Raw genomic sequence first — 17,399 nt, 5'->3', positions numbered from 1 at the left:
CCTGTTGAAAATTCCAGCCTGCAACTTTATATATCTAAACAAGAAAGTGAAAGCTGCTTGCTCTTCCAAGCACAGGACTTTTGTTTTGAACAGTGAAATACATGCAGTCCCGCACTACAGGAGAGACTGTCCAGGCTTTGTAGCTGGGTGAAAGAGTTACAACAAGATTTATGTTCCTAAAAGTCACTTAAAGTGCAGTTCTATTTCAAAGATTGACATCACCTTACTCAGAGCAGCTCCCTGTTATGTTCCAAGTGTCATCTGTAATGACAAATAAGTTTTTACTATTATTTATTCCTATTAAAAATAGAGGCAACGCAGCTAAAAGAATTAGCTGGATTCCATTCAGGTCTAGCCTACACCACAGCATTATGGTGACCTAATTATGTCAGTGTACGTACCACAGCCTTGCTCCCGCTGAGGTAAAAGCCTTAGTATACTGACATAACTCCACCTCCAGGAGAGACCCAGGGCTTATTTCAGTGTATTTAGGGTGACACAATGTTTCTGTAGACATTCTGTTACTTACAAGTACTGGTTGTCATTCTTGTCAATTTCACTATTCCGCTGGCACCCGGTTTCTCAGCACCCCGCCAGGAACAGGACAGCCACACCAGGCTTCTTAGCTCCCCGCTGGGAATGGTGCAACCAACTGGACACTGGAGGCAGATCTCCCCAAGCCTGGCTGCCCCACAAGGCTCTCAGCTCCCCAGTGGAGCATGGCTGTACCCGACAGGAAACTCCACGCCCAGAGTCTGGTCAGCTGCCACGCTCTGGGTGAAGAGCCAAGAGCCCAGCGGGGAGCCGAGAAGCCAGGTGTGGCTGCCCTGTTCCTTGCAGGGAGCCCAGGGGGAGGAAGAGGGGGTGGTAAACCCAGCTTCTGGCAGGGAGCTGCGTGCGGAACTGAAAGCCCCGGCTGTCAGCCCCCACACTGCCCCTCTTAAATCGGTAGAAGCACTTCAAGTGAAGACACACACCACCAATAGAAGAAGGGTTATGCGGACATGAACCATTGGCGGTAAATCAACCTAACATAGATCAACTTAAGTTTATAGTGTAGACATGCCCTCTGTCTTACACAAAGGAATCAGTATTCTACTTGACAGTCCAAATACCTAAATTAAATCTGGGCAACCCCTTAAAATCTGCAGAATTGTATTTTCTTGTGATTAGAGAGAGAAGGAAAGAATTTTTATTTCAGTTCCTTGGCTGATTTGTAAGGTTGTCAGTTTAAAAAAATTACTAGTGAGGCAATGTAGCCTGGTGGACAGAGCACTGGACTGGGACCCAGGATAGTCTAATCCCAATTCTACTGCTGGGTACTACTGGGCAAATCACTTCAACTCTGTGCCTCAATTTCACCATCTGTAAAATAGGGATAATTATCCTCACCTCCTTTGTAAAGTGGTTTGAGATCCAGTGACAAAGAGCATGATATTCCTATAAACTGAGCAAAATGATCTGGAACTAACAGATCACTAGAAAGGCATAATGGGATTCCATGTTAACTATCACTTTTTGAAAGAGAACACCACTTTGAGAACCCGGCCAAGTATCTTTTTTTTAGCACACGAGTGCTACAAAGGCGTTAAATTTAAACTTACCAGAGCTAGACAATTTAGTGGCATTCTTACTGAGAAAACTAAATGACTTCAAGTTCTAATACTCATAAAATGGCAAGTGTTTGCTTGAGAAAAAATACATACACTGCATCCACAGGTTAGTTTTTCCACCTAATTATAAATTAGGCATTACAGAACGAAAAACATAGTAACCTACAAAGAAAAGCTAGTAGATTTATTTTAGGCAACACCAGAGCTATCTTAAAAGGGATTTTATTAAAGTTCAACTAACCTTATCTTAAAGTCTGACATAACATTATATTAGACTGCTTTGTTTCGGCTACTGAAAGTAATATTTCTTTGGCATGGAAAATTTTAGTGCTAAGGAACATAAGTTACCAACCCCATCAAAAAGGGCAGGTCCAAACAAAAAATTTTTTCCTCCTCCTCAGCACACAATCCTTAGTACGTTAGAATGTAGTACAAGATCTCACCTAACCAAATCAAGCATCTGACCACCCACTGCCATTCTGTCAATGATTCCTCTGCAACAAAGTATTTCATTGATTAGTTTTTCTTTGTGGACTGCATTCATAACAGTATTTAGAGCAGCCTTTCAAAGTTCTGTTCCCAACAGACCGAGCGTGAATGATTTTTTTAAAAAACTCCATCAAGATAGGGCAGAAAATTAGATTTTGTGCTTTGGTTTATAAACTTTCATGACAATTCTGATTTACAGAAAAAAGTGATGAAGCATAGGCAATTTACTTAATTCGGAATTATCACTCAAAAATCATATTTGATTACAAGAAACTTCAGACCCTTATTCTTACAGCTGTTTGATGCTTAACTATTTTGTCTGTCAATCATTTATCAGAAAAATGTTAGTAAAATACTTGATGGTATAAAATTTTTTGTTTTGTTTTTTAAATATGGCACTTTCTACCTGATCCAGGTTCTGGAGGAAAGTAAATATATATTTTTTTTAAAAAAGTCACCATTACCAAACCAAGCAGTACCTTTTTGTTGTTCTTGAACAGCTTTTAAATCAAGTTTCCAGAATGTGGGAGAAAGAATTTAAGTTATGAAGTGCCGAGTAATTCATCCCAGCAGTGGTTTTTTGTGTTTGTTTGTAAGAAAAAGAAATGCATGAAGAAGAGTTGATGATTTGCAAGAATGAGTCAGTTCACATGAGTTGGCTGTGAGTTTGATGGCTTTTAACGTGTAGTTTAGGGAATAGAAGTGTATGCAAAAGAAAACAAGTCAAATTTTTACTCCATTTTTGAAACTTTTATGCACTCAGCTGCTTAACTGGAAGAAAGCAATCAGACAGATCACACTATCAATAGCTGGAGAGAGCAATAACTGACTATTATGTGACTTCAGTAGTTTTGAGAGTGAACCTAGGTTGATGAAAGCCACATCTATGTTATACCATTCATCAATCTGTGGACTGCTAGAAAACCACTGAGAAAGGATTGATTTACACTAGTTTACAGAAATTGAAGCAAATTGCACACATCAGGAATATGAAAATATGGTGCCAACATTCTGTTCCCTTTCATATATATAGTTTTATAATTACGTTAACACTGTTCAACATCAGGTCTTAATATGTGGAACGTGGCTAAGCTGTAATTGTGGGAACCAATAACAATTTCGAATTGCATGATTTATGCATTTAAACATTCAACCATAGTGTTCCATGAATAGCTTTTTTCCTTTGGGTGTTTTAAAGATAAAGAGAACACTAATGCACAAATAGCCATCTTTCTATCATGCAGAACTCCAGAATACGAGATACATGTGCATGTATGCTTGTAAAAAGGCATTCCAGCATTTTAAAACTGAGTACAGTATAGTGTGCACAGCACATTATTTTAAAATACATGGCATCTTATTTTTAAACTATTGGAAATCACTCCAAACATCCCAAACACACTTCAAAGAGGACAAGAAACACTGTATGGCAAAGATGAAATTTAAAAAAGGAATCATGAGAACACAAAAACACTTGAAATTTTTCTCTAGGGTTCGATAATTTAAGTTGCATTGTATTAACCTTACCAAGAGAAGATTTACATGTGAGCTTAGGACAAATGAAAAATTTCAGGCCCGAGGGTAATTTTTTGCAAGAGTTATAAGCACTTCAATACAGGATCCTAAAATAATAGTGCCTTGACTACTACAAACAATCTATAGAATATTTCTATGTATGTTTTGGAGCATTTTAATATGCAAGTAGACTGTTTGCATACAAATTAAAAAGATAAAGCAGGCTGCATTTTTCTGCCAGGACTGTAGTATTTACAAAATAATGCATGACTTGACATTTGGGGATTTTTGCGTATGTGTAGGTGGATGGAAACAGTGAACTCCTTACACTCAGAACCTTGAAAATTGCCAACTTCAGCCATGGATTGCATGAAAGGTTAACAGAGAGCATGAGCTCAGGAACACAAAGAAGCACACTAGTGAATGCCCAGTGAGCTTTAACTCCTCCAAGGTAAACTGCCTAAAAATGAAGAGTAAAGTTGTTTAAGGTGGCTGATTCTAACATCTTTTACCATTCAAACACAGTTTAAGTCACACTATAAATAGGAGGAGAGATTATTTAAAGAACAAGAGGCCCTTAAAATGACTTCCTCTCCCCCACCCCCACTTTTACCTTCTTCCCTATGACCTCTCCTAAAACTTCTCTTCTTAAAACAATCCAACTGAAAAAGAACTAACAAAATCATTCCCTTGAATACAAGAACGTTCTGGAATGTGCATCTTCTGGAAGAGCAGTCAGCATGCTCCTATATCTGTGATTGATTCTTAAAACAAAAGATGAAAGACCTAGCCAAATAATGTACCTAGTCTAGAGTCAGCAGGTTTACAGCTATTCCTTATCCCTCAATATACTACAAATCTTTGTATAGTTGTGCAAGTTTAGTAGCAGACCCATTTCAAAAACAGTGAAGCTATAGGCTCCAGTCCTTGGGTCAAGCCCAGCTGCATGCAGCACAGAAACAGAAGGTGCTGGGAAAGAGAGACGTGGCAATATTCTACCTTTATGGTCAACTAGGCTACCTACAGCTTATTTGGGTTTTGATGCAAGTTAGAGCAATCTAAGTGCTGCTCTAATCTGCGCATGGCTGTAATGGTCCCCCAAGAAGCTGTTGTGGCATCCAGGAAACACCAGAGCACAAAAACACTCGAGACACATTCCCTCCTTACATACACCCTACACTGGGGCTTTGTCTACACTGGAAATTGAACGACAAAACTTTTGTCTTTTAGAAGTGTTAAAAAATAAAAAACACCCCCAAAAGAAACATTTTGCCAACAACAAGCGCCAGTGTGAACAGTGCTCTTGCCAACAAAGCTAACCCCACTCGTCGGGGGTGGAAGTTTTTTGTCAGCAGAAGAGAAGACAAACAGTGGCTACACTGCGCAACTTTTAGCGGCATGGCTGTAGCGATACAGCCATGTCACTAAAAGCTGTGTAGTGTAGACATAGAATGTACATGCAAGATCCAGATTAATTCACCAAACAGTGTCACACTGGTCGTCACGATCACTGTGATATACATGTATGAATGCTGTGTAAGGAGTTATTTATATATAAGGCTACATTTTTGTTACCAATATTTTTAGTGAAAGTCAGGGACAGACCACGGTCAATAAACAAAAATTAATGGAAGCTCGTGGCCCGTCCCTGACTCTCACTAAAAATATCCCTGACAGAATAGGGAGGCGAGTCCCCACCACCTGCCCCGACTGGGCAGCTGCAGGACCCACCTGCTGCCCCCAGCTGGACAGCTGCAGGGTGCCCCCATCAGTGTGGGGGCTGGGAGCTCCAGCCCCAGGGCAGAAAATGTCACAGAGGTCAATGGAAGTCACTGATTCTGTGACATAATCGTAGCTGTATTTATATACACAGAAAATTATGTTCTGAAACATCTGTTGTCCAGGGACTGGTTACCAGTAAAAATGAAAAACAGGTTTTCTGTCAGAAAAGAAATGCTTATATAGTTGACTGTTCACATGTAAATTAAGTATTGTATGTTTCACAATGCTAATGAAGGACTAGGGAAAAACTTGAGAGAGAAAAGTAATAGGAAGAAGCAAACAGAGGAGGAAAGGCAGGAATATCAAAGGTTTCTGTGCTGTAATTGGGGGACAAAGACGACACCCTGTTATCCCTCACTTAAGAAGTAAGTGGACAGCGAATTTGCCTCATGAAAGCGGGATCTCAGCCAGGCTGGGCTGAAAACACTGGAGAGAACTTCAGGTGAGATAAGCTTCTTCAGATAAGAAGATAACTTGCTAGTTAAGTTTAGTTTTTAAAAAGCGTGTTATGATTTTGTTTTCTGTGTAACCATTTGTATTCTTACCATGGTAACCTGCATCTCTGTTCTTTGATTATGAACTTATTCTTGTTTTCACTATAGATATATCTAAGTGTTGTGATGCTAAGCACAGTGGTGATCCAGAGTTGAAGCTTACAAGCTGGTCTGTACTGTTTCTTTGGGAACAGCAGACCTGGTAATTCGATGAGTGTTCAGTGGATAAGAGGGTGGACACTGCAGAAATGCTCTGAGGATGGGGTTTAGTGTTTGCCTATTGCTTTCTACCTGTACAGACAGAGCAAGGCCTGTGGAGGCCTGGAAGTCAATGCTTGTGCTGCCAGAGGCTGGTGGTTTCAGGGAACTAATCCACCGCACCGCAAGCACAAACAAGACTTCCTCACACTAAGGGCAGTTGACGGTGAGGTGTCTCACAACCCTGGGTACTGTCACATTGTTCTATTCCGGAACTCACTGTGCAGTACACTTTTCTTAAAATGAACTTCAAAAATAAAGTCTCAAATGACTAAGGGATTATTATGCTGGTTACAGATATACAGTTTAAGGTGAACTGAAAGGCTATTGAATCTGCCCACACAAGTTCAGACCCTCACCTAATTTCTACGTTTTTCCTGCAGCTATGGAGCACATCATTGTCCCTGCTGACACTAGCAAAAGGACCCATTGCTGACTATGTGTCAGCAACAGATGCAGCTGAACTGGTGTTCAAAACTATTTGGTCATGTCTACACTTGAAATTAATCCATTTTTAGCACTGGTTCAACTGCATCCATTGCTGACAGTGAGCAACTACAACAGGTTAATGTGATTGTATAGCAAGAGCTGCTAATATCTAAAGTATTACAGGAGCTTCAGACCTTACATCCTCTCAGACGTTAGCAGGGCCATCAATTATTGCAGAGATGAAATCCTGGCCCCACTGACTCTATGGTAGCTTTTGCCACTGATTTCAACGGGGCCAGCATTTCACTCAAGGCCTTATCAGGTAAAAAGTAGGATCTAATTTTAACTAATTTGCTTAAGTATTTGCAATTTAAGTAGGTATATATATTCTGTAAATCACCTGACGTCCAAAACGTGTGTTTATTTTGGGAAAACATTTCATTACTCCATTAACTACTTTATAACTATTCCAATTTTTAGACAGCTGTCTACTAGCAAAGACAGGTTTCGGAGTAGCAGCCGTGTTAGTCTGTATCCACAAAAAGAACAGGAGGACTTGTAGCACTGCCACAAGTACTCCTGTTCTTTTTACTAGCGAACAGTGCATCTACATTAAAATATCAAATTTTTAAAAAGTGGTCAGAATTTATAGATCTACTGTAGATATATTTCATATATAGATCCAAGGAATAATATTTAATGATAAAAAGTCATGCACAAGTACATTGGTCTACCCAGATACTTATAATGAACTCATTACTATACTAACTAAGCAGAGCTTGGAAAATCCATTGGCAAGTGTAAAGCTTTTCATGGCAAGTGAGAGTCCTAAACTAGTTCCTATACAGAATATAAGAACTCTGAAAAACAAATTTCCAGATGTAAAATGATGCAGAGTTGTTATTTGTAGCCCACAAACAGCTCTGGGCTAAATGCTCAAAGACACCTAGGAGAAAAGTGACATATTGCCTATTAATTTCAACTAAAGATTTGTCTACATCCCTGAAATAGCTTTGAATATCTCAGCTCTAATGTTGAAAGTTGCAAAGTTTTGACAAAAGAGTGAAAATAAGACTAATCAGTTTCACTACTACTATTCAGAACTCTCAGGTCAAGGGGGAAATGAAAAAACTTGTCAGTTTCACACAGCTGCTGCTTAGGAAAGCAGCCAGAAGTATCAAAGCACTCTGGAATTTTGACTAGGCAAGAAGAATCCAAAAATGAAGCTTGCAGGCAGCATAGCAAAGAGCCTACCCCACTCCAGCAGTCAGGAGGCTCTGGAAAAGCTAAGGGTATGTCTACACTGGATATGCTACAGCAGCACAGCTGCAGCTGTGCTCCTGCAGTGTAGACAAATATTACAGAGATGGAAGGGGTTCTTCCACTGCTGTTGCCACTGCTGTAGTAAATCCAACTCTGACAGGTAGTAGTTAGGTTAGTAGTTAGCAGTTTCTACACCAGGGCTTAAGTCATCTTCATTACATTGAACAGGGAATGAAATTTTTCACAACTCAAAGATGTAGTTAAGCTGACCTAACTCTGTAGTATAGACCATCCCTAACAGGCAAAGCAGCCAAGAGGAAGACTGTGATGAAACTTCTGGCCTAGTAGCCAGAAACTGATCTAAAAAAAAACAAAATCAAATTCCTGAGCAGGGCCCAAAGGGAATGCCTTGGTAGAAATTTCAACATCTTACCCCTTCCTAGTAGCAGCAAGGGGCTGGCTGTGCTTTTAACCAGATTGTTGATCTTAAGTCTTGCTACTGGAGCTCCCATCTTGTCCTTTATAGCCTTACCTGGCTAAGAAGTTATGACCTTCAGCCAGTAGGCAGCTGGTGCAATTTTCTACACACTGGGCATATTCCAAAACACCTAGTTGCAAAGGCTTAGAAAAGAAGGCTACCACTTTGGTTGAAATCATTATGGAGTTAAATTTAAGTTGCATACATTGAATGCTCCAGTGATGTGCAAAAATTAAGCACTTTTTAATTAGAGCATGAAATAAGCTCTCATGGGTAGCATTTCTTTGGTTTTTGCAGCTCTGTCAGTGTGGCAAAGTCTGTATCCCTCATAAGTAGGAAAACATCTACTCTACAGCTAGCTGCTTTACAATTTAACGGTTAATATCCTAGGACCTGCACCCACAGAACTTCAGGGTTCTCATAAGCTAAATATAACCAGGCCTGGTCCATATTTGGATAGAAGGTCTCTAAAGAAAGACTTAAGTATCACAGGAAATGATGTTGATTGAAGAATGGCATTCTTCCCTATGAACCCAAGGTGCAAAGGAATGAATTGATTTTCATTAGAACACAGAAAAAGATCCTAATAGCTCATGATCGATAGACAATACCATTGGAGAAACTACTGTGTAATGGCACCAGCACATTCCCACACAGCTGTGTCTGCATTTCACTGGCAGCATCCTTATCAATATAATTTTAAGCGGTAATACTCTTTTTGGGTAAAGACATCATGTGCACACACCCTAACTAAACTACACGCTGCACCCCTTTCTTTAGCCACGAGGACGGTCAGGCGAAGGCTGTAACTATCCTTTCTCATCTTCAACCTCTGCCTAACTGGTAACCCATGCAATATGCGTGTCAGGTTGAGGCCCAGCCTCCCGCTGTTAGCGCCGCTCAGCTGCCTGGGCTTAGGCTCAGCTCACAGTAGGAGAGCTAAAGCCACTCATCTCCTCTCGCCGACGGGAATACTACAGAGACAGGAGCTGAGGACTCGCTGCCAGTGGGCGAGCCGGCCCCGGCGGCTCGCAGCAGCGCTAGCCGTACTAGAGCAGGCCATACTCAGGGCCAGGGCCAGGGCAGGCAGCGACAGCGCACAGAGTAACACAGCGGGGCGCTGCTTCGTCACCCGGCAGGACTCGGGCTTGGCTTGGCTAGGAGGCCCCCGCACTGCGGCTGGGCTCGGCTGCGGGAGAGTGCTGCCAACCTCAGCCTCTCCCCACGGGAGCAGAAAACTCCCCAGGGCTCGGAAACTCAGTCGGGGGCAGGAAGCTGCGCGGCCTCGCCCACCTCCCCACCGGCGCTGCTACCGGCACGGCCTCCCGGGCCCGCCCCCCTCACCTGCCGCACGTTGCTGGTCTCGGACACCGCGAACTCCTCCTTCTCTTTGGGGGTTTTCACGGTGACTTTGATGATCCGCGGCTCCGAGGAGGCGGCTCCTCCCGGGGCGGGGGAATCCGGGGGGCTGCGGCCCCCGGGGGGGCTCTCTCCGCTCTCGGCCATGGCGGGGGAGGAGGCCGCTTACTCGAGGTCTCGCTCGCTCTCGCTGCGCGGGGCACGCTACGTAAACCCAGCCCCTCACCGCCGCTGCCTCGCGCGCCGACACCAGGAAACACTCGCGACACTCTCACTCCAGGAGAGTTAAACGGAAACAACCCATCTCAGGCGCGGCGCGCAGTGATGACGTTACGAATGAGGGAAGTTACTAGAAAGGGATGTTGTCTCGCCTGGCGTGGGGCACACAGGTCAGCCTAGCGCGCATGTGCAACGAGTGTTGCGCAGTATCAACTTGATAGCAGTGCGCAACCCTATCCCCTGAAGGCTCTAGGTTAGTCGCTGTGAGACTCCTTCCGGTTCGCATGCATAACCAGTGCGCCTGCGTATGTCACCTGACCGGGCTAGAGCGATGGTGCGTTGTGTTCGCTTTGCTTAGTGCGCATGTGCGGCCTTTTGCCTTCCGCTTGAGCGTTGGAGGGTGAGTCGTCAGTGGTTCCTGACTGTCTGGGTTGGAACCTAGGAGAGTCCCGCCTCCCTTTCTTGGTGCTCCGCTGTCTCCAGCACTCCCAGCGTGCACGGTGCCCGGGACTTGCTCATTGCTGGGGTTCTGAAGCAGCCAGGCCCCCTGGTTTCACTCTGCAACATGCATGGTGCACAGCAAGGGGCCTGGAGATAGCTGCGCTCCAGGCCGTGTGGGCGGCCGTTATGCCCGACTCTGGCACAAGTAAGGTAAAGCACCAGGTACAGCCCAATGAGTGAAAATCTGCGTCCCCTTTATGCAGAGCTGCTAGGGCATGGTGTCATGCATCTCACCTGACGCATGTGGCAGCTTCGTCACATCACTCGACCCACTCCCCCCATCATTGGTAAATTGTCAGGTGTGTGTGAGACACCCAGGGTCTCATAGGCTAGGGGGTGTAAGTAGTGCTCTTCTCACCCCATTGCCACTGCCATAGATCAGTGGTTTTCAACCGTTTTTCATTTGCAGACCCCTAAAAAATTTCAAATAGAGGAATGTACCCCTTGGGAAACCTTAGACCTAGTCTGTGGACCCCCAGTTGAAAACCACTGTTCTATCATAACCACCTTTCGCAGACCCCGTAGATATAATCTGTGGAGCCCCAGGGTCCATGGACCACAGGTTGAAAACCATTGTTCTAGTGATACCTGAGAGGTTGCAAAAGATCCAGGTGGATCTGCTTAGTATAGGGCATAGATCTCCAGTCTGGCCCTATCATATCTACTTTGCCACAGTGCTTTCCAGAACACCTGCCAAGTTATCGGCTTGGTTGTGCTGGCTGTAAGCCCTAGCCTCCACTCTGCTCCCAGCCCCAGGAATAGAATCCTGGGAAATTGTTACCCACCATTCCACTGCTGACTTACAGTCAAACAGCTGTATAACCCATTGGTAAAGTGCCACATTCCCTCTTCCAGTTGGCCTGTATACAATATAATACCCTGGTTTTGCTACCAGTTACCCCTACTGGAAGAGATGTGCAACATATAGATGAAAATTCTGGGTTCAAACCTTGTTAATGACCCAGGTAGAGTCAATCAGGGGAAGAATTTGCTGGATGGTAAAACTAGACAAATAATAGTATGGCCAGATTATGGAATTTACATCACTACACTCCCACAAATTAGTCACATACCCAGAAAAAGATCAGAGTGAAAGGCAAATCTTGTTCCCTGCCTCCATTCCTGTGGTGTCTTGTCAGCAAAATTGGTGCAGGCCTGCATATCAGAGCAGAATTACAGGGTGCTTGTTCCTTGTGTGGTATGGAGTGGCAGTGGCTCCCTATGCTCTAATGCAAAGGAACAGGGCAAGAAGAGGATCTGCTGCTATATAGAAAATTCTATACTCTATACTTCTATACACATTTAAAGTGGGCTAAAGCCATAGGATTAATGCAGTCTCAGCTCCCCAACCACTCCAACGCTGGCAGTGAAGACTGTTTCACCCCCTTCCTCATGGGGATTTCCTTAGAGCTCAACTACTTTGTCCACGCAGCAGCCAATCCTGGAATCTTTACTCAGGATCTTGCTGTCATAAACATTCACCATTTTGAAAGGCTGCAGAATTATAACAGAAGCATCCACAGCAATACCACTGTTAAAGTATAAGAGAAAGTGTGGTAATGTATCTATAGCACCTCCTCTGTTACCAGTTTAGGCAGAACTGTGAACTGTGCAGCCTGGAAATATGGTCAGATGGCAGAGAGATGTGGATCTCCACCCAAGAGAGGCAACAGCTAGGGAGCTGACAGCCTGAGAATGGGTGCCCTTGCTGGAGCGTGGGGGTGGAAATATAGGTGCATTTGCCCTGAACTGTAACAGTTCCAGCAGTGGAAATTGTCTTGAAATAGCATTTTATACAGAAATCAAGCATCAGATTGGGGATCAGAATTTCATTTGCAGTCCACAGGTTAGAGATATACGAGTTGGGGTAACCTAGGAGCTAGTCTAAGTTTTACATATATTTGAATCCCACCTACAAAGCAGTTGTACAATTGGGGATGTCACAAAATAATGTATTCTTACAAATATTAAGAATTACACAGTGCCACATTGTTTGGAACAGCCCTTTTATAAATTTTCAGTTTGAATGAGGCAGATTACTAATGCCTTGATTCAATGAGAACATTTAAGAAAATGGGAACAAGTAATTTACTGCAGCCTGCTTGTGGACAATGACTTACTAATGCACTAGAGAGGGTCCTCATCATAGAATTAGTCAAGTGTGTGTGTGGGGGGGGAGGGAGTTCATCAAGAAATTAAAGGTTTCTTGATCCACCTACTCCTTTCAGTCCAGACAATAAGGAAGAGTCAGTTTGTCGAGTTTCAACATTTTTTTTTTCTTGCCATTTTCTCAGGGGACAAAAAAAAAACAATGTATTTGTTCAGAGACATTAAACTACACTGGTGTGAACCCATCTTACACCTTTTACCCAGCAGCATATGGGAACCAGAAAGTGAAACTAACCCTAAACATAGGATTTTTACAACTGTTCTAGTTTCTTCCCTCTACAGGCTATGTACGCACTGTAGATGGGAGGTATAATTGCCAAGCTGGGTACACACACCAGCTTTGCTCAAGCTGACATGCTAAAAATAGCAATGTAGTCATGGCAGCACTGTCTAGCCCAGGGGTGGGTAACCTGAGCTTGAGGAACTGCCTGAATGTACCAGTGTACACTCCCAAAGAGTGGCAGTAATACGTCAGCAGCCCCTCCTCAGCTTCCCCCACCCCGCTCCCCGTGCCTTCCACCCACCAACAGCCCCACTGATTAGCACCTCTCCCTCCCTGCACCTCCCGATCAGCTGTTTCATGGCATGCAGGAGGCTGGGGGCGGGGGGGAGAGCGAGGGTGCTGCAGGCTCAGGGGAGGGGCCAGGAAGGGGTGGAGTTGAGGGTAGGGCCTGTGCCACGGGTTGAGCAGTGGGCACCCCCTGGCACATTGGAAAGTTGGCGCCTGTAGTTCCAGCCCCGGAGTTAGTGCCTATACAAGGAGCTGCATATTAACTTCTGAAGAGCCGCATGTGGCTCCAGCGCCACGCGTTGGCCATCCCTGGTCTAGCCTTCTGAGCACATAACCAGGATCTCAAAACAGGATTGTATTTGGGTGGCAAGTATGAGCTGTTGTGGCACACTGCTATTTTCAGTATGTCAGATTGAGCAGAGCTAGTATGTGTTCATCTACCCAAACTGAGAATTACACCTCCCAGCTGCAGTATAGATATGAGTAAGGGGAAGTAGATTTAAAAATAAAAAATAGAGTATCTTGACAATGTTCTTTCAACTCGTACTCCCCTTCTCCACTTCACTCTTTTTCTTCTTGCCCTGCTCCTTGTCCTTTCCCTTTTCTCAGCTAGTTTTTCTGCATCAATTTCTGACTACAAGTGCTATGTCATTTGGTATAAAAAAGTTCTTTGGTGCAGGGAGTTAACTTTTTCCTTTTGTCATTTTCCTATTGCTACAGTTTGAACATAGGAAAGCTGAAGTTTTGCAGTTAGAGGGGCAGATTCTGGCATAATTCTGGAACTAGTTTGGGGCATTTACATCTGTGTGGCATCAAATTCCCTGGCCAGCCAAACCTTGCACAATTCTGCTTCCATAGGAGAAACAAAACCTTTGATGAGAACAGACTCAGCTATTATGATAATATAAATGAAAAGCTTCTGATATAACTGAATTTTTGTGCAAAGATTTTAAATAGTTTTTGTTAATAAACTGATTTTAATATATTGTTTTATTTAACCCAACAAGGTATATCATTTGCATTGTGCTAGGATAGTGCTGCTCTTTGGTCGCACTGGTAACTACCAGGCTGATGGCTGGGTATTCCAGCCACCCAAGAAACAATGATACGCTCCCTAAAGTGTCCTGTCTGTGATTATAAAATAGCTAACCCTTAGGAGAAATGGGATTGTTAAAATTGTATATAAAATGCATTACATCACTTATAAATAGTCCCAAAAGAAAAACAAAACATAACTAAAAATGACTTCTAACTTATTTTATTTAAAAGGATTTTTCAGATGTAGGTCTCAGGTAGCAAGTGTTTTACCCATTTCTCCACCTGCTCCGCTTTCTATTCTGTCTCTTTCTGATTAAGACTTTTGAACTTAAATTTAATTTTAAAGTTGAATCAGAAGTTCTAAACTATGTTAAATTCCCAGCTCTGCCTAGTAAATGATAGGTACATTCAGAATTACCCCAGTTTAACTTTAAATCAGTTTGAAAGCCAGTTTAGTTGAACAGATACAAAACTCCTGTGTAGACACTCTGAATTCAATTTACCAAAGTGTCGGTTTAGTTTAACTGGCCAGGTTTAAACTGAACTGAAAGTATCCACATAGGGTTTTGAACCAGTTTAACTACATTTAAAATCACACCTGATGCAATTTTGACAAGATCTCAGCAAGTGTAATTACATTGGGCTGAAAGATGATGTAAAGTTGCAGCAATTTAAGATCCACTCAGACATTTGACTGCAGTCCACATCTAAGACCTCCAAGGGGTGCTCCAGCAAAACCAAGAAAAACCACTAAACATTCCTAGTGTTTCTAAGATTAAAAAAACCACTAGAAAACACCACCCTCTCCTCCCCCCCCCCCCCGCCACACACACCCATCCACCCCTTTATGGCCTTGTATACATAATGGAGCAACAGAGGGTCAAAACCAATTTTCCCTTTGTAGGTCACCTTTTAGGGATTCCACTTATCACATATAGTTTACCTGTTGCTAAATGACAAGAGCAGTGTTTAAGACTCTTGCTGTTGACAAAGAATACAGCCCTATCTTGAAGGATACTGTAGAATCTGTTAAAGAAGTTAAGCTGAAAACAATAAACTAATATGCTAACTGTATAGCAACTATCATGTATTATTATTGCTGATATGAGGCTCAATGCTGCACAGTGTGGAGCACTGTGGCCCTAACCCAGTAAGGCACGTAAGCATGGTGCTTTGCTGCATCAGGGCTAGAATGCTTTACACAGTGCAGCATTGAGCCCATGATAAAGATTAGTTGGTCGTGAAGTAAGAATACTGCATTTTGATTAAGTAGGATCTGACTTTTCTTTTAAGGAACCTGTGACATTATTAACATGAACTGTGACCGTATAGATCATTGTTGCAACCAGGGTCCTATGGGTGCACCAGGTCTTGTACAGAGGAGGTCAAGTGGGGTGTCTGTGGAAAGGTTGCAATTTGCTGGTTATGATTATGCAGTCTGTATGTGTGCATCATGTTTGTATTTCATCTGAGCTTTCCTGGGAACTTTCAAACTAACATGTAAACAATTGTGTCGGCCTGCAAAGAGCTGAATCATTCATGGACATGTGACTTGCCCAGGTGGCTACAAACTCCATCTTGTTGCTGTGATTTTTCACAGAAGAACAAAGGGGCCTCCACCCACAAGAGGAAGTCTATTTAAACTCCTGGGAGACCCCTCCATTTTGTCTTCAGCTGGCTAAAGAGAGAGCCTCTCCACCCCCAAGGATACCTGAAATAAACTGGAACAAAGGACAGTAACTACGGGGTGTGAGTGATTGCTGGACCCAGACTCGGAAAGAGTCCAGTCTGTGAAAGAAGCTTATTGGAACATCTCTGAGGGTGAGATTTTATCTGCAATCAGTTTCTTAATATATTAGGCTTAGACTTGCATGTTTTGTTTCATTTTGCTTGGTAACTTACTTTGTTCTGTCTGTTATTACTTGGAACCACTTAAATCCTACTTTTTATACTTAATAAAATCACTTTTTGCTTATTAACCCAGAGTAAGTAATTAATACCCGGGGGAGCAAATAGCTGTGCATATCTCTCTATCAGTGTTAGAGTGTAAACAATTTATGAGTTTACTCTGTATAAAGCTTATACAGAGTAAAACAGATTTATTTGGGGTTTGGATCCCGTTGGGTGTCTGGGTGCTGGAGACAGGAACTCTTGCTAAGCCATTTTCAGTTAAGTCTGCAGCTTTGGGGCAAATGGTTCAGACCCTAGGTCTGCGTTGGAGCAGACTGGCATGTCTGGCTCAACAAGGCAGGGTTCTGGAGTCCCAAACTGGTAGAGAAAACAGGTTCAGAGGTAGTTTCAGCACATCAGGTAACAGTCCCAATGGGGTCTCTGTGACCGAACCCGTCACAGAAACCATTAATGGACTCCTACCAAGAGTTTCAGATAATGAATGAAAATCTCACTTAAATTTTGTCCAACATTTTACTTGACATTTCTAGGTCTTTCTGCATAAAGTGGGCACCTTTCCAGTGCTCTGCATGATCTCTCCTTCTCATTAGCATCTTAGTTTGTTTTTGCTTATTTATTTCTCCTTGGTATCTAAAGCATCTTAAGGCTATATGCAACTTTATCCTAACAGGTATCTCGGTTTGTCTCCTTTCACTACCTATGGTATGTTCCATGCTCTGGTCTATCCTTAATGTGCTCTTCTTTCTCTTCTCACTCACAAACCTGGTCCTTTCTTCATACCAACTTTATATTTAGACCAGCTTTTCTTCCTTGAGCCAAATGACCTTCTTTTGTCCTTCAAATTCCTCCTCAAATTAGTTTTACATTAGTTTTCTCTATATAATCTTAATTTCGTTACCCCTTCCTGCTCACACCTGATCACATCTAAAAAATAAATTAAAAAAAAATTAAAAAAAAAAAACTGATCTAAAATGTCCCGAGTAATCTCTTAAGAGCAGCCCCTTCTTGCTTCATTCCCGGTCTGTTATAATTTCTCCTTTGGGTATCTATTTTAGATTGTAAGGCCTTTAGGACATGGTCCTTGTCTTCTTACCAGCTTGTATAGTGCTATATACACCAATTTACTGTTGAGTATGTAGTACTTCAGAGTTAATGCTATAATGTATTTGTATATCTATTACAAATGTGTTATTAAATGTGTTAATTTTCAACAAAACCCTTTAAAGAGTGGAAGCCGTGACTTATATTTCTACACATAAGGAGCAAAATAGATCCATCCAGGTCAGTCCTCCCTTACTGATCTAAATTACCATAGGAACTGCAAATTCTGCAACTGTTGTGTTAGTTAATGAACATTCTTGATAGGACGC

General features: G+C 42.7%; 1 protein-coding gene and 1 long non-coding RNA gene across 6 annotated transcripts in view; one reads left to right on the top strand and one right to left on the bottom strand.

Annotated features, from left to right (window-relative positions):
• The window catches only part of UBQLN1 (ubiquilin 1), a 34,888-nt gene extending 24,851 nt beyond the window's left edge, over positions 1–10,037 (bottom strand). The window contains exon 1 of one of the 3 annotated variants that reach the window (XM_077817535.1): positions 9,666–10,037. In XM_077817535.1, coding sequence (XP_077673661.1) covers positions 9,666–9,827 — 162 coding nt within the window. In that variant the 5' untranslated portion in view covers positions 9,828–10,037. The remainder of the gene's footprint in view (positions 1–9,665) is intronic. The other 2 variants (XM_077817534.1, XM_077817533.1) reach the window with 2 other exon arrangements.
• A 268-nt stretch (positions 10,038–10,305) lies between these two features.
• LOC144265181 (uncharacterized) overlaps positions 10,306–17,399 on the top strand; it is a 46,957-nt gene continuing 39,863 nt past the window's right edge. For 2 of the 3 annotated variants that reach the window (XR_013346191.1, XR_013346192.1), the window contains exon 1: positions 14,934–15,939. This is a non-coding gene — a long non-coding RNA (uncharacterized LOC144265181). Of the gene's footprint in view, positions 10,551–14,933; positions 15,940–17,399 lie in introns of those variants that run through there. The other variant, XR_013346193.1, reaches the window with a different exon arrangement.

The sequence above is a fragment of the Eretmochelys imbricata genome, chromosome 5 (genome assembly GCF_965152235.1).
Source record: "Eretmochelys imbricata isolate rEreImb1 chromosome 5, rEreImb1.hap1, whole genome shotgun sequence".
NCBI lineage: Eukaryota > Metazoa > Chordata > Testudines > Cheloniidae > Eretmochelys > Eretmochelys imbricata.
This window is presented reverse-complemented; position numbering and strand designations above follow the sequence as displayed.